The sequence below is a fragment of the Cyprinodon variegatus genome, unplaced genomic scaffold, assembly GCF_000732505.1.
Source record: "Cyprinodon variegatus isolate N-32 unplaced genomic scaffold, C_variegatus-1.0 Scaffold77, whole genome shotgun sequence".
NCBI classification, from domain to species: domain Eukaryota; kingdom Metazoa; phylum Chordata; class Actinopteri; order Cyprinodontiformes; family Cyprinodontidae; genus Cyprinodon; species Cyprinodon variegatus.
Window position 1 is genome coordinate 112,759 of NW_015150530.1, and position 22,008 is coordinate 134,766.

Below are 22,008 nucleotides of genomic sequence, written 5' to 3' on the forward strand. Positions count from 1 at the left end.
TTTGTATCTCTGCTTCTTTTTCTATGTTGCTTCTGTCTTGAACCCCAATCGGCCTCGGCAGATGGCCGCTCACACAGAGTCTGGTTCTGTTGGAGGTTTCTTCCTGTTTAAAGGGAGTTTTTCCTCTCTACTGTTGCTACAAGCATGCTTGGTGTGAGGGATTGCCTTCGAGGCAATGAGTCGATGCAATCAACTGGTTTTTCTTAGAGAACTTTCACTTAGTTTGACTGTATGATCTGGTTGAATAGTAACGTGCCTTGAGATGACATGCATTGTGAATTGGCTCTATATAAATAAACTGAATTGAATTGAATCTGGTGAAAATATATCACTAGCACCTCATCAAATATATTTACTGAGAAACATGGTGGCATTTTCACTGCTTACTTTACCCGCATTATATACTCAACATATAGCTGGGTTTGCAATCCAGAAATTTTTCAAAATCTAAGGATTTTCTTTTCTGAAAAATATATTCCAGCATTGTGAGAAACCAACCAAAAATATAACTATGCTGCTTAGTATCCCAGTATTTAATAAATGTTCTAAAGGCAACATTTCTTCTGCATTGTGTTATAGGTTATAAGTACCTTCCTTGAAGTGCAAATCTTTAAAAGTAAAAAGTTGAAAAATGAATACAGAACAGCTACAGCAGTACTATAATGATGCATATATGCTTATAAATAATTTTGCTTTGGGTTTTATTTGGGTTGCACTAACAATAAAACTGTTGAAAAGGTTGTAAGTCAGTTAACAGATGCCAACTGTTTACAGAGTGCCTCAACAGATGTTGCTCGCAGTTGAAAGTGTCAAAGGTAGTTGACGTGCTTCTCTGCAAAAGCCATCATTCACAGAGACTTATGTAAACCAAGGAAAGAAAAAAAAAAACAGAAGCAAAAAACCAGCTTTCCTTTGTCTGTTTACATTTGTGCAGAAATAAAAAGAAAGCAAAATTGCATACATATATTTAATTGCTAGTTATGGTAGAAACTATATTTCTTTTTCGGTGGACTACAGAACACCAATACATATGAGTCATTACAGGTGTCTTGCTGCTTAGTTGAAAATAACCCATTTAAAGGAGCATTATCAGACTAAAAATCAATGTGGGGTTCAAACATTAAGGTCATTTAGTCTTTAAAAGGTCAGCCATAAAGGTGGTCTACTTTCAGGACAAAGGCAGCAAATGTATGAATGCAGTTCTAAAACAATGGAAAGTAATTTTGAATTTTATTTTTAACTTTATTCTAGGGAATAAAAAAGCTTTTCAATTACTAGAGTAGTATATGAATATAAAATATTAGTTTTACTGCAAAAAATAACGATGGCATATTGTGAACGGTAGCCCTTACTTTTAGACATGGAGATAGTGGGTGGAGGGCATGACCTGTTGTGGAAGGTAGAAAAATTAAGATTGAAGAAAAAGGAAAGATTAACAAAAACAGTTTCTTAAAATTAATGATTAACAAAGAACTGCTAAAAACCAAGATGGAACAAAACTTTTAGCCTACATTTTTGTACTTTCTTTTCCACATATAAAGCTGAAAGCAAGAGAATGCGTGTGTGAGTTGGTACAGTTACAGCTCCCAGCTTTGAAACTTCAAATCTCATTAAAAAAAAACACACAAAAATAAATAAATCCTGTTGACAACTTGACGAGAGATCCCGATTTCAGTGCAGATTCCAATAACTTGTCACCAGCTTCATATGGTTCCCATCAAACTACAAAACACCTTACATGTCAAACATTAAATTAAATTTAATTCAAAGCAGGGGATCAAGTCAAACATTTGCTGTTCTTCCAGGACGCCCTGCAGAACCAGTAAGATAGAAGAGCGCACACACACAAACACACATGCCATTGCCTTGTCAGCTAACCCCCTCTAGTGCCGAGCATCATGCACAGATGCGCGCTGTCCCCCAGCATCATTGCCTCCACTGTTGCTGCTGTTCCACTGCATCCCAATCATTCCTCTGTCTACCTTCCACCACCATCTCTCTGCAGCAGCGGACCGAGCTGCAGCTGCAGGCGGAGCTGGCAGTCAGCGGCGCGCTGCCGTGCCAAACACACCCGCTCTCCAGTCTGTCACCACTCTGCGCGCTTTAAACTACGTTTTGGTTCCAATCTGGAAACACTAAAGACTGCGGTGAAGTCTGTATAAAATCGGTAAAGTTTAGACTAGACAATTGTTTTCTTTTTTACACATCCTCGGAAGAACAGAGTTTACTTTAAAATTGAACGGGACTTCATCCAAAAGCTGTCCAGTCTGCGCCGGAGCCGCGCCAGGTGAAAAGGATGAGCAATCTCCCGTTCCGCCGCGCGGCAATCCGGTCCACAAAGGATCAATTATAAGGAGAAGAGCCGCTGGATTTTAAGGGACACAGATCCCTTCATCACTGTTCTGATAACGACAAGTCAAGCCGCTTGTAAATGCTGCCGTAGACATGAGTTTTGGAAACAGATTCTTCCTTTCACTCTTTCTTGGAATTACGATCAGTCGTTTCAGCAGATGCAATCAAGGTAAGACATGCACTGCAAACCACTCGGGGCCACCTAGGTTACTCCAGGTCCCAATGTACTGTTGGACACAGGTCTCAATTGAGCCACAGTCTTACATATAATATTGGACGTGCTGGAAATTTTTTTAAATTAATGCTGCACTAGAAACTAACCTCATGATGCAATTTTTTGGCAGTTAAAGAAAGTCCTGCTTCATTAATTGCTATACATCCACAATTGTAGCTAAAGTGAATTGTCAGTTTTAAAACCATGCAAAGTGTGCAAACAATGCAGTGCACATGCTGCCTTCTCATTTTGAATTTAAAATGTTCACTTTTAATAGTCACAGAAATTCAAATGTGGTAGAGTTATGAATTAGAATAAAGAGATGATCATAACCCAAAATAACCGAATCCCTTTAATTGTTACTTGATCTTTTAAAGGAATTGGAGAAAAAAAACAACACTTTTTTACATTTAAAAATCATTTCACAGACACACACACAAGGTGGGCAAAAGATCAAATAATTAAATGACTGACCTGTGTTATTATCTGAGTGTGTGATTGCAAATGTTGTGTCATGTTTTGGAAATAAGCATATCTTTTCATCAATTTCTTAACAGAGAGTTCATTTAAATGCATATGGAAACATAAGTCATACACAAATAGAGCGGATGCATTACATGCTTATTTTTTTCTTAAAGTATCAAAAGTGTGGCTACATGCTTGTCTTTGTATGTGTTTTTGCATATGTACAGAAATTACAGCCCCACCAACACACACATACTTATATATACACACACACACAGCCTGCTGCATCAGAAAGGTTTAAAATAGTCCTATTGATTGTGTGGAGAGAGCACTGTGGGATCTGCCCTCCAGGTTATATTTTATTGTTCTCTGTGTTCAATAAGAGCGATGCTACTCCCTTTTCTCCCAGACAGCTGCTACATAACAGCCTCACTGTGTGTTTTTCTGCGCCGCAGATTGAATGATTGAACTCATGTCTGCTTTCAGCTGTAGTTTAGTCCTTCATATTGACTGGTACGGGACCTCAAGTGGCACAGTTGTAGTCGCTGTCCACCACAGAAAGTGGTGCCGCTCAGAGGGAAAATGAAAACCTGAAAGTTAGAAGAGTTTTAAAAAGGCAGGCAAGAATTTGAATCAATTTTAGTATTATTTCTTAAAAATATAAGCAGCTTTGGAGAATTTAAAAAAACTTGTTCATTTGGGTTTCACTCACTTCCAAAGTATGTTTTGCTAGGGAAAAGAGACCAACTGTCATTTGTTAGTGAGAAAACTGTTGCAGGATGCATTGAAATGTAAAAAGTTTCCTTTGTATGATAACATATACCGTTTTTTTTTTTTTTTAATCCTCTATACAGTTCATCTTCTAAATTTGCAGGAATTTAAAATGTCCTAAATTATATGCAAAAAACACAATAATATAAAATGTTATTTATAATGCACCTTACATTTCAGGTAAAATTCAAGGTGCTGCATTAACACGGTGCTTAAAAACGGTTCTCAGAGTACAACAGAATCGACGAATAGCAATATATCTGTGAAACATAAGTTTATGGTTTATTCTTAGGCTCGTTCTTGACAACTTTGACGACAAATTTAATGTTTTAAGGTCATCTTAAATTCCCCTGCCGCTTCTTAGTTTACTTTCCCTTTGTTCTCCTCTGATTTTAGGCTTGTGTTTGTTTCAAACACCATTAGCGTTCCATGTCCTTGAATAAAAATCCTGCTGTTTTACATGGCCAACGTAGTTATTAAAAAAACTCACATAAAAAAGATAGTACCTCTGCAACCCTCCTGTTTTGAATTACCTTAATTTAAAACAGAAAACTATACTCACTGACTTTCCAATATTTCTGCTGTTGCCCGTAGTAATTTGACAAAAAAGAATAACTTATGCAACATTGTTGTAATTGTTCTGTTTTTCACACTATATATGTTTGTTTTACAAGACAGAAATTATTTATGAACCAGTTTCTCTTGTAAATGAAGGAAACATTTATAAGCCTTTTTTAAGCAAGCTGACCAGTCATGTGCAGGAATATTTTATTTATGTATTTGGGAGCAATGTTGTGTTAGTCTTTTGCGGCTTCATAATGGAGGAAAAGCTTTTTTGCTTACTTCTAAAAAAACCTGAAAAGCACGGTTTACCTGCTTGGCTACAGTAACACAGAACAGACTGTTTGGTCTGCAGGCCGGGGATGGAGCCCAACTTCATCACACACCAGCATAGATCTATGGTTTTTGATCCTTCCTTTCTAACAAAGACAAGCTGAGCTACAGAGATTGGGGATTTTACTGGCAAAATGGTTGCAATGTTGGATTCTGGAAGAACAATAAAAACCAATCAGTTTTTACTTCTTGCTTGTGTGCCTCCTGACTGAACAACATATCTGTCACCTGCGCCCAACAGGGACTGCAGACAGTTATTAACAAAGCTCTACTCACTCAAGGCTGAACAAGCCTGTGCTCCCCACTAACACATCTTCTGCTCTTGACATCAGTGTTTACCATTTTGCCAGCCTTGTTAAGTCAGCGTGATGATGATTTATGTAAGCTTTCATTAGTTTTTCAGAATTATTAGATGTTGTTTTTCATAATGACTGTAGCTCAAGCAATTAATAATGCTTTTTTCCAAACTTTTTGTTTAATTATCTTAACAGTGTAGTAATCTAAATAAAAGAAACAGTTGGTGACTGAAGGAGTAAATACATAAAACAAAAGAAATGCTATTAGCAGTTACATATTTGCTGTGAAAGCAGCACAAAAAGAAATATTCCACATTGAATTGATTAATGTAGATGTCTGATTAAAGCTTTGCTCTTACAAAGCCGAGTATCGCTGACTGCAGCTATAACCATCATTGGACAAAGGAGATATTCACAATTAGCGTGCAGTCAAAGAAAATCAATCAACCAACAAATCCAGATCAGCATCGAAGTGCTAACGCTGTACCTTTCCCTTTGTGGGTGCAGATTTATAATGTATATTTGTATGATCTGTATCAGGATATATGTTTCCGTTTGACAAGTGAAGGTTAGGATATTTTAGATTGCACTATTTTCCCAATTTATCTTAACTCGGTAAAGAAAATCCAGGTAACCTAAAAGCAAAATCCGATCTCTGTACTCCCTGTCAAACCATGTAGTTTAATAAACCTCGGTAGAATAATGCTGAGTCTCACAGAACACTAAATGTACTGTGAAGGGTTGTTTATTTTCTTGCAAAAGTTTGCTTTTGTTGCTGGTGTTTTATTTTTATTGATTTAAGCTTGGAAGAACATGGTGATGCTGTGGTCAGCTCTGCTAAAGTAGCCATTTATTATGTTTCTGGTCAGCTGGGGGGCTGCCTTTGTAAATTTTATATGCTTGTGCTGTTTTATTTTCTGTTTCCAACACTCCTTTTTTTTTCAAAATACAGAATATGAATTATCTTTTTTTTCTTAGAATGAAGTTTTGTAAGTGAAATGGCTCATAAACCATCTTAATTCTGTAATTTTGAAAGAAATGAACCCTTGACACCTCCTTCATTTGAAGGATGGAGGTGACAACTCACCTCCACAATTCTCCATATCTTTCAATGCAACATAAGGATGTTTTTGTATAGTTTATCATAATGTTTAATCTTTAGCTACATATAAAATGTCATGTTTTTTATTAGAATTTCTACATTTCTTTAAACTCAAGAAATTGTCAACAAATCAAAATATTATGTTTGAAAAAAAACTGATGAATATTTCTGCATTTCTTGCCTTTCAGGTAAATTAGATAAACTAAATTTTATATGCTCCTTGTGAGCCTTCAAGGTTGTCTGGCTTTTTGTGTTAGGCTTTAAACTCACTGCAGATAAATATCTATATTTTTTTTCAATGCATGCTTTATTTTTCTATGTATTAGTCAGTAGTCCTGGGGGTTTGACATTTAATATACAATATTTTTCTTTTACATTTCAGATTCAAATATGATTAAAAACTTCAACATATAATTTAATGCTTTTAAAAGTTTTATATTTTGCCTCGTGATTTACTATATAAAATGGATGCACAGTGGGGTCGATGGGCGACTGTTGCCTTGAGAGAAGAATGTCCTGATTCAAGTCGCATACTGGCAGGGTTTACTTTTTCTGTTAGCATGCATGACATCATACATACTTTCTCCCAAAATCCAAAAGCATAATTGGTCATTTAACTGAGCCGTTAGTGTGAGCGCATGTGTGAGCATGTGTTTCGCCTTCAGCCGATCACTGCTGTCTGAAGGCATCAGGGGAGTTAAAAAAAAAAAATAAAAAAAAATATATATATATATATATATATTATTTTAACACCTTTTTAATACCTGTTTTTGTTGTTGATGGTTTTTTTCTTTTCAAGTCTCATTCTACCAAGACTCATTTTTCTTTCCCCACAGAAGAAGGTAACTACAGTAAAATGGTGTTCCGGCATGTTCTGCTGTGGGGATGGTGTGTTCATGGTGAAGTAAAAAGCATTTTGCTTGTAGGTAAAAGTTGCTTTAGTCTGATCTTAGTTGAATTTCTTTTTCTTATTTGCTGTGCCTAAAATTCTTTTTGTCAAATTGCTAACAGATTTTTTTTCATGGTTTTTTGCTTATAGTAGTTCACGTGTCGCTACTCTTTCAGAAAGGCCTGGTTTAGGGAATGGATGAATGGTTATCCTGCTGACAGATTCTCCCACTTAGGCTTTTTATTTATTTTTATATAGCATATTTAGGTTTTCAGTTGTACCTACATTTTTTACATAATATTTGGACCTGGGAATGTTGTTTTTAACATCCTTTCTCCCTGATCTTTCTACTATATTCCTGGGTCTCCGTGATGCTTTTTCATCCCACTAATATTCTCACTTAGTTTATTATCCTCGGAACTAAAGTACAAGTTTGGGGGGTTAAAAGGTAAAAACATTCCCTTGTATTACCACTGCTGCCACTATAACAACCATAACTATGACAAAAACAGTTTCTAATTTTCACAGTCCTTTTCACAGTATTCTGATCTTACACCCAACATTGAAGCATATCCTTGTCAATAAACAAGTAACCCTGCAATGACTGTCATTAGGCTGCATATGCAATAAATTACTGCTACAAATGGTTAACGTAGGAAAGTTTAACTACTGTTGATGCGTGTAGCGTCCATCTTGAATATGGAAGTCAGGTGGCTTCTTAATGGACAGGATTTATTTAGGGATCTCTGGTGAAATAGAATAATACATATAAGCTTTTCCATTTATCTTTTTTATGATCTACACCCTTACAAAATCACACAAACCTTACATGTGATCACGTTGTAACGGTCATCTGGGCTTTTGTTAGACGTGAAATGTTTTCTGTTTCTAAACCATATTGTATGGTGTTTATTTTTATTTATTTTCTATTTTTACCCTGCCAGCATTAAAGGTGATGCTGTAGGAAACAATAACATGTACCTCAGATTTGATTGCACTCAACATTAGTTACACTAAGTATCAGTGGCATCAGCGTTTTAAAGAGACTATTAGAAATACAGTGGGAGGTTGCTGGTTGGGATGTGCTATTCAGGTTATATACACTTATGAGTTTGCCTCTTTTAATCCCAGTATTTAAAGAAGAGTTTTAGAAGCCAAGGGATATCTCTACTATATACATGTGGATAATATTATTTCATACTTGATATAAATAATCAAATTATAAGAAGGATTTCTTCATCAATGCAACACTGCATAAGTTCTGACCCAAGTATTTCTGAAAGTTACAGATCGAGTTTCCCTATTGGCTGATGGTTACACAGTGAAACAATCCATCTTAATATATGACTGTAATCCTAATTTAATATCCCAAGTTAGAAAACAATAAATACATATTTAATACAAAGAAGAACAACAAAAGCCTGAATAGTTTCCATACATAACCGTGTGATGAGGTTATATTGGTGGTCAACGATTAGATATCTTGAGAGGACACAAACATGTTTTAATAGTAAATAATGGTTAAGCATTTGATCGGGGAATTATAGGCATGAATACCCTTTACTTATTTTGGGTATAAATGCGCTTTATTAAGAAATCAGGCACATTACAAGATTTCCTTTGCTGTTATTTATCATATACTGGATATTTGTTTGGGTATCACAGAGTGATCAGAGGGAGAGAGTGTAGAAATGTCTTTCATGCCTGTCAGGTTCCCTCTGTTATGGATAGTTTTCAATTTCACAGCATATCATCTTTTCATCTGTTGAGAGCCCAGTGCTTTGTTTACACCGCTAAATGACAATGTGCAATCCGCAGTGAAACACTTGCCAAAATCAATTTTCACAAGTGTCTGTTCATCAAATGTTGCTGTTTGTCCTCTAACATAGCATGCCGTTTGCTGCTTACCGAAGGGAGTATGGAGGAGTTGCAAAAAGGAAAAGCTGATTACCACCCGTTAATGTTAGCTGACATATATATTTTTAATCATGTTTGGTAATGTGTTATAAATTTGATACTAATAAAAAAAGGATTTTGCCCTTATGAAGGCCAGCGTTTACTTTCAAAGGGAAGTCCACACTTTTCGACAGCTTTGATCTCTAATTTCAGTTCACTGAAATGCTGTTCCGCTTTAGCTTTTATCAAGCAACACTTTGATAACCATATTCAGCTCTTTTGTTGGGACAGTGAAGCTATTTTGGGGTGTTTGTGCGGACTATGAGGGGTGGGGACCAGACAGGAGATGTCATCATTCTACAAGAGCTTCATATATTTATGTGCTGGCCAGCACACTTTCTATTTATATCCAGCGAGAGGAAATCCCAGGGGACCCGCAGCTCCAGGCAAGGTCTTGTGGGTGCCTTGCCCAAAGATCTATGTAGTGGGAGAATGGATGGATGGATATTTACATGTAGGCAGTTTTAGGCTACCCTGGCAATGTTCACAGGACCCAAATACATACAGCAGGTGCATGTTCTTACAGACAAGTGGTTATGCACAGGTTCACAGTTTTTTTTTTTTTTTTTTCTTTTCAGAAAGTTTTGAATCTTGATTATACTGTTGCATAGGAAGTTGGTGTTAAGTTTTAAAAACACTATAACGTTATTCTGAGGAGTTTACACTGCAGGAACTCACACAAGCCTTTACAACATTGCCCTGTAATTTAATGTAATTATGACTGAATACATTTCAGTTCGTGAAAAATATGACGTCCAATCTTTTATTAAGGATTATGGCCCTAAATAAAATAAAAAAGAATTTACAAAACAAAACTCAAACATAAGGTAGTAAATATTTCTCAGACTTTCTCTGAGTGTGGTGTGACTAGGAATAAGAATAAATAAATACCAATAATAAAATATTTTGATCAAAAGGATCAAAAACATATCAAGTCAGGGCACTACTTGGTATGCTATAGTGTTCTCCCATATAGTTTAAAACTGGCCTTTTAAACTGAAACCACCCTGAGACAATAGGATCATTCCATAAAGAATAACCAAAATCTTTGAAAGAAAACTTGTTTCATATCACCAATGTCTCATTCTTGAGAGCCACAGTTCTTTGAGTTTTTAACATGATAAATTTGCTGGTGCTATTATAAAAAAGATCCAATAATCGGGGGATATTATGAAACTAAAATCTCCAGAGCCTCTCAGCCTAATCTCAGAGGAGACTGCGAAATGCCCTTTGGACGAACCACCTTTGGGCAATCTGCTTTTTTCGCTCAGGGGCTTTAATATCTAGAGCAACATCCCTTTCACAATTAGAGAAAGCCTCCAGATTACATCTTTACAACTCAACTGAAGAACTGGCTGAAATCAAGACAAACAATATCTCAATTAGAACATATAGGAATAAAAAATATATCTGATGTTCACTGTTTCTTTTATTATTCATTTTACTGTTTTTTTTGTTTGTTTTTTGCCATTGTATTCTCAGTATTTGCCACAATACAACAGTTTATTACCAATATAATTCAACTTACAGATGAAATACTTCATTAAATAAAATTTTCAACTAAGTAACTTTTAACTTAACTATGATGGTAAAGTTAAAGTAATAACTAAAATGAATTAACTAAACCAAATTGTAAAAAGGAGAACAAATTAATATATTAAGCCAGCTCTGTTATGGAAACCTGATCAGAACTCCTGGATATGACTTTAAACATAAATATATATATATATATATATATATATATATATATATATATATATAAAAACTATTATAGACAGCTATGTGCATCTTCCTAAGAAGAATGTTGAACAACAACAGCGTCTTCAGTGAAAAGGCTTCTCCAGATCCGGTTCAAGACGGGCCCCTGCAGAATATCCTTTGTGCCTAAAGCTATTAACATATACAAAAACTGATTTTTGAAAAAAGCATATTAAGATTTTGATTAAAATGGAATTAAACACCTATTAAAGAATGTAAACTCTCTTGAGTTTAAAGACATGTGGTGTAGAGTAAATTAACTGCAAATTATAAAACTAACAAACCAAATCTGATAAAATGACAGAGGACCATTTTTATCATTAAGCCATTAAGCTAATAAATAAACTGAATCAGAATTCAGACTTCAGTTTAAAATATATTCAAAATCACAACAAAGCTGCTACTCCACCAAGCACCTGCTCAGTTGGCTTTGAATCAGATGACCTTGATTTAAACCTACTCCATCCCTTCCTCCACCTTTGCCACAGGCTCCATCTGACCCCTTCTTCACACTTCTTCCACTGCATTCACCTGGCATCCCCAACTTGTCCGGCAGAAGACCACCAAGTTGGGCTTCATTCAGCCAGAGATTTCTTCCATAAGGAAGTTTTTCTCTCCACTGTCGCTTCATGCTTGCTCATCATGGAGGCTCATATGAACTTTATTCCATGTAGGCCCAAATGAGCCTTATTCCAGCTTGCATCCATCTTCATTCTTTCCCTGTTATGCCACCAGTTTCAGGTCTTCATTTATTGCATTCATAAAACTATTCTAATGCCCTTCTCTCTTTGTGTGAGTTTTTCAGGTTGAATTAAAATCTAAAAAAAGGAAAAACATTGAAAACCCAAATGTATTATTGTATAAGTAAAAGTTATATTACTCTTACTCTGGTTTGTAATTTTGCTTATTAGAAATGTGTGACTTTTACAATGCTGCTTTCCAGCCAGCAGTGCCTTCATGGTTTCCATTAAAAGGACTGGCAGGGTCAACTGGTCCTCCAGCTTGCCAACAAACAAACAAGGCACAGACCAATCATCAACAGGGGAGAAAGAGTGACGCCAAGATGCTCAAACAACCAGCCAATATAGGAAATATTAAACTAGTATTACAGAGAGGCTGTGGTTGGAGGATAAAACGATCAGCGTGAAGTCTGTTCTTGCTGTGCTGGACAGGACAGTCAATCAATAGAATAATCTGCTGCAATTTCATATAGATCAATGTCCATTTTCTACACCTAATCTCATACTGCTGTAACAGCATGAGTCATTAAAAGCTCTCAGTGGCTGTCCCAAAGAAGAAGCGCAGTTGCTGTTTAAATCTGTGCTTTATAAATATCTGTTACTCGTAATCTGATGAGATTTTTGTTTTTAATGGTTTTGTATGAAGACAAATAATAAGGATATGCAGTTAATAGGAGATTTAAAGCTGCAATATCAAACAAACTATTATAGATAATTTAAGCTATAGGCTATTCCTCAACAGGAACCTAAAACTTTCAGATTTATCAGGGGGATTTTATAAAAAGGATTTTATAAAAAGGTATTGAAACAATATAGGGATGGGTTTCTTTTTCCTTAGTTATTAATTTGAAAAATTGTAACACTTAATTTTTTTTTAACTGTTTTGTTGTTCCGTGAGTTTTAATTTATCCTAAAGGGCTCTCTTGTAAATGAGAACTTATGTCTTGATGAGGCTACTGGGAATAAGTAAATGTTTAGCAATAAAACAAATAGCTTGGCTGCGGGACTTAAATTGATAATTGTCGATAGAATTTATTAGGGTTTCCAGGTGGTAAACTTTAAACAGCAATTGAAGAAGAATATTTTATATTATAGATTACAGTATATAATAGATTTGAGTTTTAGGATCTTGTTACTAAAAAGAGGCTATTCTTGAATAAACCTTCTCAAGGTCACATTGGTGCATTAAACTGTAAGATATTTCTACATTTGCAGTATTTCTGTTTGACTTTGTGTCCCTTCTGCTTCTTACATTCATTTCATATGGATAACCAAATATCACAATATTTTAATAATGTTATATTGATAGCTTAGTGAGAACATATTTGTTTCCTCCATATTTCTATCAACTCAATTTTTCAATTCCTATAATCCATATGTTTCAAAATGCATTCTTTTACACACCAGGCATCTTTACTCTATTATGCAGCTGATCGCTTTTTCTCCTTCCTGCATATGTCAGGCGGTTTTCGGACACTGAGAACAGTAAACATATTCTTAAGGGATCAGGTTTCAATATATAATATAATAAATTACTATGTTGTATGTTTGCATGCATGCATTAGCCTGAAAAGATCAGTCTATTGGAACAGTCTAATGGTCACATGAACTTATTGTTTCCATGAAAAACATTTATCTATCAGCTGTTATACTGAGCGTAAAAAAAAAATACATTTAAATTTAAATAAATGTTATTGATTGGGGGATTTAAATAGCAAATCAGTTTGTTTTCGTATATAAGGTTTGTTTTGGAAAATTCTTGGGCATTTACAGTAGGCATTATCACTCAAGATTTAGGTTAAAACACGATCTTCAAGACCTGGATAATTTCTGTAAATGCGGCTGTTTTAGGGCAGATTTTGAAAACTGTTCTTCTGGGTAAAGGCAATCATGGGACTTCTTAATTCTGGCCATGTAAGACTATTTAATGCTACCTCTTTAGGTTTCACATCTGCAGTAGAATGTTTTCTCACACATAAATAGGTTCTGCATCCTGACTATCCCTTTTTTTTTTTTTTTTTTTTACCTTTTCCTAAGAAGGAAACACGTCGACTACACTAGTTTATCAGCAGCTTGAGATAATGCAAGTCAGGGATTCTATACAGGGCTGTTTACCAGGAACCATAATATTTCTGCACTAATATTGATGTAGTGCAGAAGTCTGTGCACATAATTCAGTCGGTAGGCTTGCATGTAAAAGAAATCATGTATAAAATTAAAATTAGTTTTTCCCTGGATGACGCTAAGATACATATTTGATAAGGTTTCCATTTTGACAGAAGGCGGATGTTTGAACTGCAACTGAAACTAGGGCTAAAACAAGTAATACCGTAGGTTTGATCGTGATTAATCGATTATTGAAATAATCGTCAACTAATTTAGTAATCGATTAATCATTAAATTTAATATAGAGACTCTAAAACATGCCTTTACCTTACCCACTTAGAGCAGTAATTATATCAAGATTGTCAAAAATATGTTAACATTTGGCATTTAAGATAAAAAAAAAATTTTCGTCTGTCAATATTCTCTATGCAGAAAAGTTGTAGTTTCACCTGGTTTGATTTCGTGAAAAGTATTCTATAAAGAACCTTTGGCTATTCGATTATTAATTGATAATTTGAAAAAAACATTCAACAGAGTAATCAATTAGCAAAATAATATTTGGTTGCAGCCCTAATTAAAACAGTTATTTTGCTCCGTGTACTTACTGTATGCCCACTTGGAAAATGTCTAAACTTACTCACAGCAGGAAAGTACAATGGGTTAAACCAAATCTGCTGCCAAGCTCATGAGCTCCACACCTAGAACTCGGCTATACTTCCATCTTGATAATGAATCACAAAAAGCATTTTGCGAATGCTAAAGTCCTCTGCAAGGTCTTCTCTGTTTTATCTCTGGTTAATGCTGGATGGGTTATTGTGCTTTCCCAGTAAGCAAGACACATTTGAAATGTTCCATGTTCCTTAGACTCACACACATTTTTTTCTTTTTTCTATGACAGTCTTATTGATAAATAATTAAATCCCAGCCTTTTATGGTTTATGCTGTAAAAAACTGGTTATTTTGCTATAATAATGTTGATGGATATTTCCTTTTGAAATACTATAACTAATAACGAAGGCTTCTGTTTGTATAATTATTCCTAGAATAAAAATGTAAGTGGACTTTCATGACAAACTGACTTATACAGTAAGGTCATTATCCTGAAGAAAATACACATTAGAGTAAATGTTAGTATTGATCCTGTGTGAATATCAATGTTATTTTCTTTGAGCAATCAGGCCTTTTCTGAAAGCCTATTTTCTTCAAGCCTACCTTATGATGGCAGACTCCTAAGTATAATGAGAACATCATCTAGGTGTATTGTCACACACACACACACACACACACAGTGTACTTGAGTTGTTTGACAAGGTGAATAGATGGGGTTCATTTAATATTTATGAATTTTGAAAATGTGTTGTGGTCTCAGACTACAGCTTATTCCCTAATGTTGCCACAAGTAAGGTTAAAAACGATTCAATCAGTTCATTGAATATGCTGGCATCTAACTGAAGGTAAATTTAGGAAGCCATAACTTCTCCATTTCACTGTAAATCACTTGTCTGGAGGAGAAATGCTTTCCTGTTGAATTATTAAAATCTACTGTCCTTGAGAGTGAGGGAAAAAATATTAACAAGGTTAGCAATATTTTACACCTCAGACCTGCATTTTGTTTTGTTTTTCTAAACAGTCCCTGAATTTTTTTAGCCAGCAACAGCATAAGGCTTTTGTTAAAATATAATATAATGAACCTTACTTGAAAGGAGAAAAATAGTTCTGTAATGAATTAAAGTGCAACAACTGGTTTTAGAGTGACTGATTTTGCTTCTGCATTCCTCAGATCTCAGTCTAATATATCATCTGGTTTGTTGATAAAACAAGTCAGATTCTTGGAGCCCCCAACTCAAAAGTTCCAGGATTTGAAGATCTGCTAAAATCTTCCTGGCAGATACAGTGGCGGTTCTAGGCCAAATGTCCCAGGGGGCCAGGGGGGGGACCAGCGTGTTTTCATGGGGCTCAGAAAAGCATGACGCTAAAGAAACATGCAAGGGATTCAAACATGTTAAGGGCTGCATGAAGTGATATTTCCATTCAATTAGGTGTAATTAAAATTATATGTCTTCCAACTGAAAATATTTATTTTTGGCATTTGGATTACTGTTAAAATCAAAATAAAAATCCCTTACTGTAGCTTAGCAAAAACGCACCTCAAAAAATTGTAGCTATATGAATATAAAGCTATTATTTGGAATATTAGGTCAATATACATTCATAATTCTGAAATTGTACATATTTTTATCTTAATTTAAGTTAAAATTACTTTTATCTTTTAAATCAGAATTAGAACACAAGAAAAGCTGTTAAATTCAGCTGTAAAAAATAAGATAATTTTTTTTTTTTTTATTTGTTTTGAAAACAAAAATACTTAGCAGATGAAAACTGGGATCATATCTCAATACCACTGAAGCTATCACCTTATTGTTTTTAAATAATTAGTAAAACAGAGATTTTTAAAGGAATAAAAAAAGAAATTGATCTAAAGGATCTATCAGAAACCATTTTTGTTCCAGGTCATTTTATTGTTTTATTTTAGTATTATGTCTTCGGTACAGGGGCCAGAACATGATCTACAGGGACACTGGTTTCCGTTTGGCCCCTGTCTAGAACTGGTCCTGGGCAGATATCGTATCATACCTCCAGGAGTCTGCTATATTAAAGTCCATGCCTTGATGAGTCACTGCCATTTTGGCCATAGATTAAGCACTTGATTTGGTTGATGGTCGTAATATTATAGCTTACAAGTGTAAAGGGTGCAGGAAGTAATATTTGGCATGATGAAATGCATATTACCTTGACAGAACATAAGTCTTAATAATTTTACAGGTAGGCAGCACAAGAGAGGATGGTTATAACTGTGGCAGGCAGAGGAGGGAATAAACTTCTGACAGCAATCGGATTTCAATCCATCAGAACTCAGAATATGCTACACATGAAAAAAACTATTGCTCCCAGTGAAAGTGTTGGCATTGTTAATATTGATCCAAGAATTTTTTTTTTTCCGTGTAAAGAAAATGTCAAGATTAACACATTGACTTTCAACTTCAGTGCAAAATTAGACATGTTGTTGTCCTGCTTGTCAGATTACTTAATGTGTCTTTTTTTTTTTTTTTTTTAGTTGTGTTGCTGGATACAACATCCGTGCTTGGGGAGCTTGGATGGAAGACATATCCAATAAATGGGGTAAGAACTGTGCTTCTGTTTGCATTTGGTCTTACTGTACAGTTTACCTACTTCAAATTATCGTCACTGCAACTTTAATGAGATCAATTATAGTGATGTGAGCAGGTCAGAAGCATTCTTAGTGGCCTGTTCCATTTATAAGCTGTTCTTCCCTCAGGATCTTCATTTCACATGGGACATACTGTAAATGAGGGGCAGATAGTGATCAATGTCCTGAAAGTTGTTTCCTAGTTATTGTTCAGCTTCTCCTCTATGAATTTATGCCACAGGCCTAAATTTATCTCCATGTTTTCTATTCAGTCTATATGGCAATTTTATTTTGAATGCATTCAATTTGTTCAATTACTATGCACTTTTATGTGCAATTAAAAATATCAAGTATCTATTTAAAATATTGGGGGAAAAAAACATATTTTGCATCAACAATTCTCATTTTATTCATCACATTCAAACACTTAATGTGTACAACCTAAACTACCTGAAGTATTGCATAAATCTAATTTCTCATGAGCACACCTTCAATAAACAGCCGTAGTTAATGGTGTTATCATTTAACTAAAAAGGCTGCAATGTATGCACTGATTCTAGAAGATTTTTTTCTTAAATGAACATTAGTATATTTTCTTGAAAGGTAACACTAGCTTAAAAAAAATTATAAAACTGAAGTAAATAAGAGAAGCAATAATCTTGTGAAATGTTAAAGTGAAAAAAGGATTGTACTATAGTACACACATTTCTCTTTGGGCTGATTTTAAATGATTATATGTACCAAGGATCATCACCTTGTTCCCCTAGAACCTTCTCTATCTCTGCGTCCCTTTTTGCATAGTCCTCAGTGGCCCATATCAGGGTTATGATGTGATTACATCATGTAGGTCGTGGCGACAGCCGCCCACAGCGGCAAGGAAAGGAGAGAAAGAAAGAAAGAGGCTAGTGCCTCCATGATTAAGCTGTCAGTCCTCTCCTCTCCTCACTCATCCTCAATCCTCCAACTTACCATTAATATTTAAGCCATCGAGGTGAGAGGGCCCGAGGGAAGGTGTGCAGATCCAGAGTAGTGAAGTAGTTCAAAATCCCCATCACTAACTGGGAGCCAGTAGAAGCAAGTCAATCTCCAACATATTAGACACAGCCCTGGTATCAGGCCAACACAGCAGCACATCATGTACTGTAGCCTATATACAGCTGTAGTTTTGCAGTTAGTCAGTCTGTCCTGCCAAGAGCATATTTTTAAAGGATTTAAAACTATGATTTCTTTTTAATGTCTTTGATGAATTTGTTCAATTTGAATTGAACTTATCAGAATGTGTCCCATACTTACTACAGATCTTAACAATTTAATTGAAATTAAAAGTGAAAGGCCAACATTAAGTAGTGGATCATTCTTAACAAATTAACATTTTTGCGTGAGAAAAAAAAAAAAAAAGGAGTGTGTTGTGCTTTTGTAAATTAGGCTCCCTGAGTCTTTTTTAAACCAAACTGTAAGTCTTAATGTTGGGATTTGTTTGGTTCCCCATAAGACATTTGGAAGAGAAAATCTTTGCCAATTTTTTTTTTCATATCTTATATATCTTATATATCTTATATAGTGGAGGATTTTCGTGAATTTTTAAAAAGACTTGCCCTCTCCAATAAAAAAAAAAAAAAATGCATATGTACAACCCTGTACCCGCTCCCAGGAGGGAATGCCTATTAAACTTGTGCGAGAGTATGCACGAGCCCATTTCTCCTCATGCAAGCTCTATTTAAATGCTGCTGTTTGCATCGCTTATACAAGCTAAATTTCCAAAAGAAGATTTGCAATTGTTCCACTATGTCAGACTCACCACCGATAAGTGATTATGGGGATGAGCATGCAGGGCGGCCTTACGTAAACATATCACCAGAATGATTGACTATTAAGAGGACCAGTTATTTTGATGATCCACCCGAAAAAAAAAGAACATCCTCCACTAGAGCTTTACGTTGAGTAAAACTGTATAAATAAAAATTTATTTAAAAAAACTGCAATCCTCAGTTGGCTTTAATGTTGGACTTTGACCGTTTTATTACATGACAAACGTATATATTCGAAAAAGCTTTTATATCATTCCAAAAATAAATTACTCTCACAACATTATGTCCATATTACCATCTTCTACTAAATTTATGGTATCTTTATCATGTTTTTCACCATGACGAGTTGATTTTAGGCCATGAAAATGTAATTTGGTTTCAACCAACCAGAGTAAATTCTCACAGGAGTGTTAGGTCCATACTAAGAGTTATTTTTTTTAATGAAGAAAATAAAAGTTGTAACATTATGAGAATAAAGTAATAATATTTCGAGAATGAATTAATAGTTTATGAACAAGGTTATAATATTTACGAATAGTTGTGATATGAGCTTGAATATTATGAGACCAAAACATTCTTTTAATAAGAATATGGCTGTAAAAGATTTATCAAGACCTGTTGGATGTGATCAGTGGAGCTTTTTAACTCCTTGATAAATATTGGAGTTTCTTGTAAGTGTTAACATAAAAGTAAGCTACCTGTTTATCTTGGGACATTATTTTTGAAATATTATTACTTTATTATCATGATCTTTATTGTTGTAGTAGTATTTTAGTCCTGTAATGTTCCGACTTTAATATCGTAATGTTATGATTTTATTCTTATAGACTTAAAACTACTGTATGACTTAATTTTTGCAAACCTGTGACTTTTTTTGTAGTTAATGCAATTTTATATGCATCTTTGCATATGCATTTTTCTGTTGTACATTCTTTTAAAAAAATTTCCAGTTATTTGCTAGTGGTATAGAACAGAAGACATTTTTATTCTATTTTAGATTCACTCTCAAATTATGAAGTATAGGGCACTTCTAAAGTAATCAAGTTTAAAAAATAATCATGCAAGGTGTAAGAAATCATGTTTGTTCCATGTAAGCTTGTGAAAGGCTGAAAAACTATCAAGGTTGTAGCAGAGTTCTTGCTCAGACATGTTCCAGCAGAGCTGTAACTCCAAAAAAACAATAAAGATGATTTTAGAATTAGATTGAAAAAAAATAACTGCATCTTAATGTCACTTTTGGAAGAGGTTGATGATGATGATAGGGCGTTTAAATGCTTATCAGTATGGGAGTGTAATTATTGCCCGTCTTGGAAATCTAAAATGAAAATGGCATTCAAAAGTCTGCAGTGCTTCAGTAATCAATGTTGGTTTGTGTGCCACCATCCACATATTGTGGATCACGATGCTGTAGGTCCACATCTTAGACATCTTAGCAAACTCTAAAGCAGTGAGCATGTATTGACTCGCTGCAAACATAATCATACTTTTTTACCATGGCTATATTGAGTACCAAGGTGCCCTTTCACTGTTTTATTCTTCCTCTGCTAAGATAGTCAGAGGACCTGTTTCAACAACCCGCAAGGGAAATCGTGCAAAGTGGCTCGCTTGTTAATGATCCAAATGTGCGAATTTTCTCATCGTTGATAAACTTATTCAACCTCAAAGGCTGCAGCCATTAGATTGTGCATACTGAACAGAAATCTCACTTCAGGCTATTGAAAACTTTGCTTTTCCAGTAGAGCTTGATAAATGTCGGGTGAAGAAAACAAAAGGCATGCTGATTTATTATTGGCTAATGTGTTGAGAGATTTTCATGTGGCAAAGATCTCTGTTTTCAGTGTTTTGTATTGCAGAGTTCATAATTACTAAATAGATATGAATAACACGGTGTCAGGGATTGAAATAAAGTAAGACAAAAAGGATGAGAATAGGAAGAAAGCTGGTTTAGTGTCTGCATGTAGCCACAATAAGCTCCAGTCAGAGTGGGCAGATACAGTGCTGAAATATGCATGAGTCCTTTTCCCAGTGGTGAGTGGTGGTGTGGGAAGGGGAGTGAGGCAGTGAATGGAGCAGCTTATTTATTAAATTACATAAAAGGCTTTAAGGGATTAAGAATTCCTAATGTCGTCTTTTGTTTTCACTAATGCCAACTGAGGAACATTGCTCACAATAAGGAAGAATTGGTTGTCCATCATGGAAGCAGGGATAAAGCTTATTTCATTCATTGTTGGAGATTTCCAGAAGCCAATAAATTCATTGGGAAAAAAAAAAATGTAGTTAGCTTAAAAATCTAATCTACAATTTTTTTCCCACCAAATCCATTTTTGTTTCTCACTTAAGTTTCATAATAATACTAAAAAAAAATTCTAATCACATCTATCGCTTTCAAAAACTAGCTTTATGCCAGTCATCCCCACTGGGAGGCGACCTTAATTTAAAGGGCAATGAAATTTAAGCCTTAAAAAAATGCTGTAAAACAATCATGTTTTACAAAAAAACAATGCAATTATAACATACTAAATAATTGTAGATACCGGTATTATTATAAGTGAGGTAGTTTTTAGTTATTATTACATATCTAAAAAGAAAAAGTAATTAACTGATGTCACTCTGTTCTATGGAAGCCCACAGAGTGAATTGATAAAAAAACTTTGATTTTCCAAAAATAAAATCTTCTTAAACAAAAATATTGATTAATCGATAAAATCTATCAATTGCCCATCCCTAGGTGCTAGCTGTAGTGCCTGCCTACAAGAGGTCATAGTCGTTAACCAGGGTAATGCGAAAGTAAGTCAAGCAATTGGTTCCCCCTTTTGCAACAAGCATCTGCTTTCTCATTTGAACATTTGGCTTGTCAAGCAAACATGTAGAAATATAATATTTAAATTCTATGTAATCTTTACATAGATTCGGTTATTCTGAGGTCACTAATATTGTATTTAATGAAAAAATAGATTATAATGGACAATAGATTGTTAGGCAAGGCAAGTTTATTTATGAATCACATTTCAGCAGCTAGACAATTACGTAAAAGTTCCTTACATAATAGGAAAACACAGGAAAAATGACTTTGAAAACTATTAGAAAAAAAGATTAATAAATAAAAAAACATTTATATAGCAGATTTGGTAAATGGTAATGGATTTGCACTAATAATGTTTAGCTCTTTTACAGTTTTCCGAGGAGTTATTATTGATTAGAGCATAAGCACTAAAAGCGGCTTCTTCACGTTTGGCTCCAGTTCTGAATGTAGTAGGTTTGATCTTTGATTTGAGCTGATACATTGACAACAACTCTGTTATGTATGAACTGGAAGAGTAAGAAAAAAAAATACACACCATCTATTAGGGGTGTAAATCACATCCATCATGGCGATTAGATTCAGTATCGATTTCCTGACCCAACGATTCGATTATTTTCGATACTCAAGAAAACACAACGATTCGATT

The 22,008-nt window shown here is 34.7% G+C and overlaps 1 protein-coding gene across 2 annotated transcripts in view; it reads left to right on the plus strand.

Moving 5' to 3' along the window:
- Positions 1–1,982: 1,982 nt before the first annotated feature.
- The window catches only part of LOC107083579 (ephrin type-A receptor 6-like), a 238,595-nt gene continuing 218,569 nt past the window's right edge, over positions 1,983–22,008 (plus strand). For both annotated transcript variants that reach the window (XM_015372920.1, XM_015372921.1), the window contains exons 1-2: positions 1,983–2,521; positions 16,659–16,723. In XM_015372920.1, the coding sequence (XP_015228406.1) occupies positions 2,446–2,521; positions 16,659–16,723 (141 nt within the window). In that variant the 5' untranslated portion in view covers positions 1,983–2,445. The remainder of the gene's footprint in view (positions 2,522–16,658; positions 16,724–22,008) is intronic.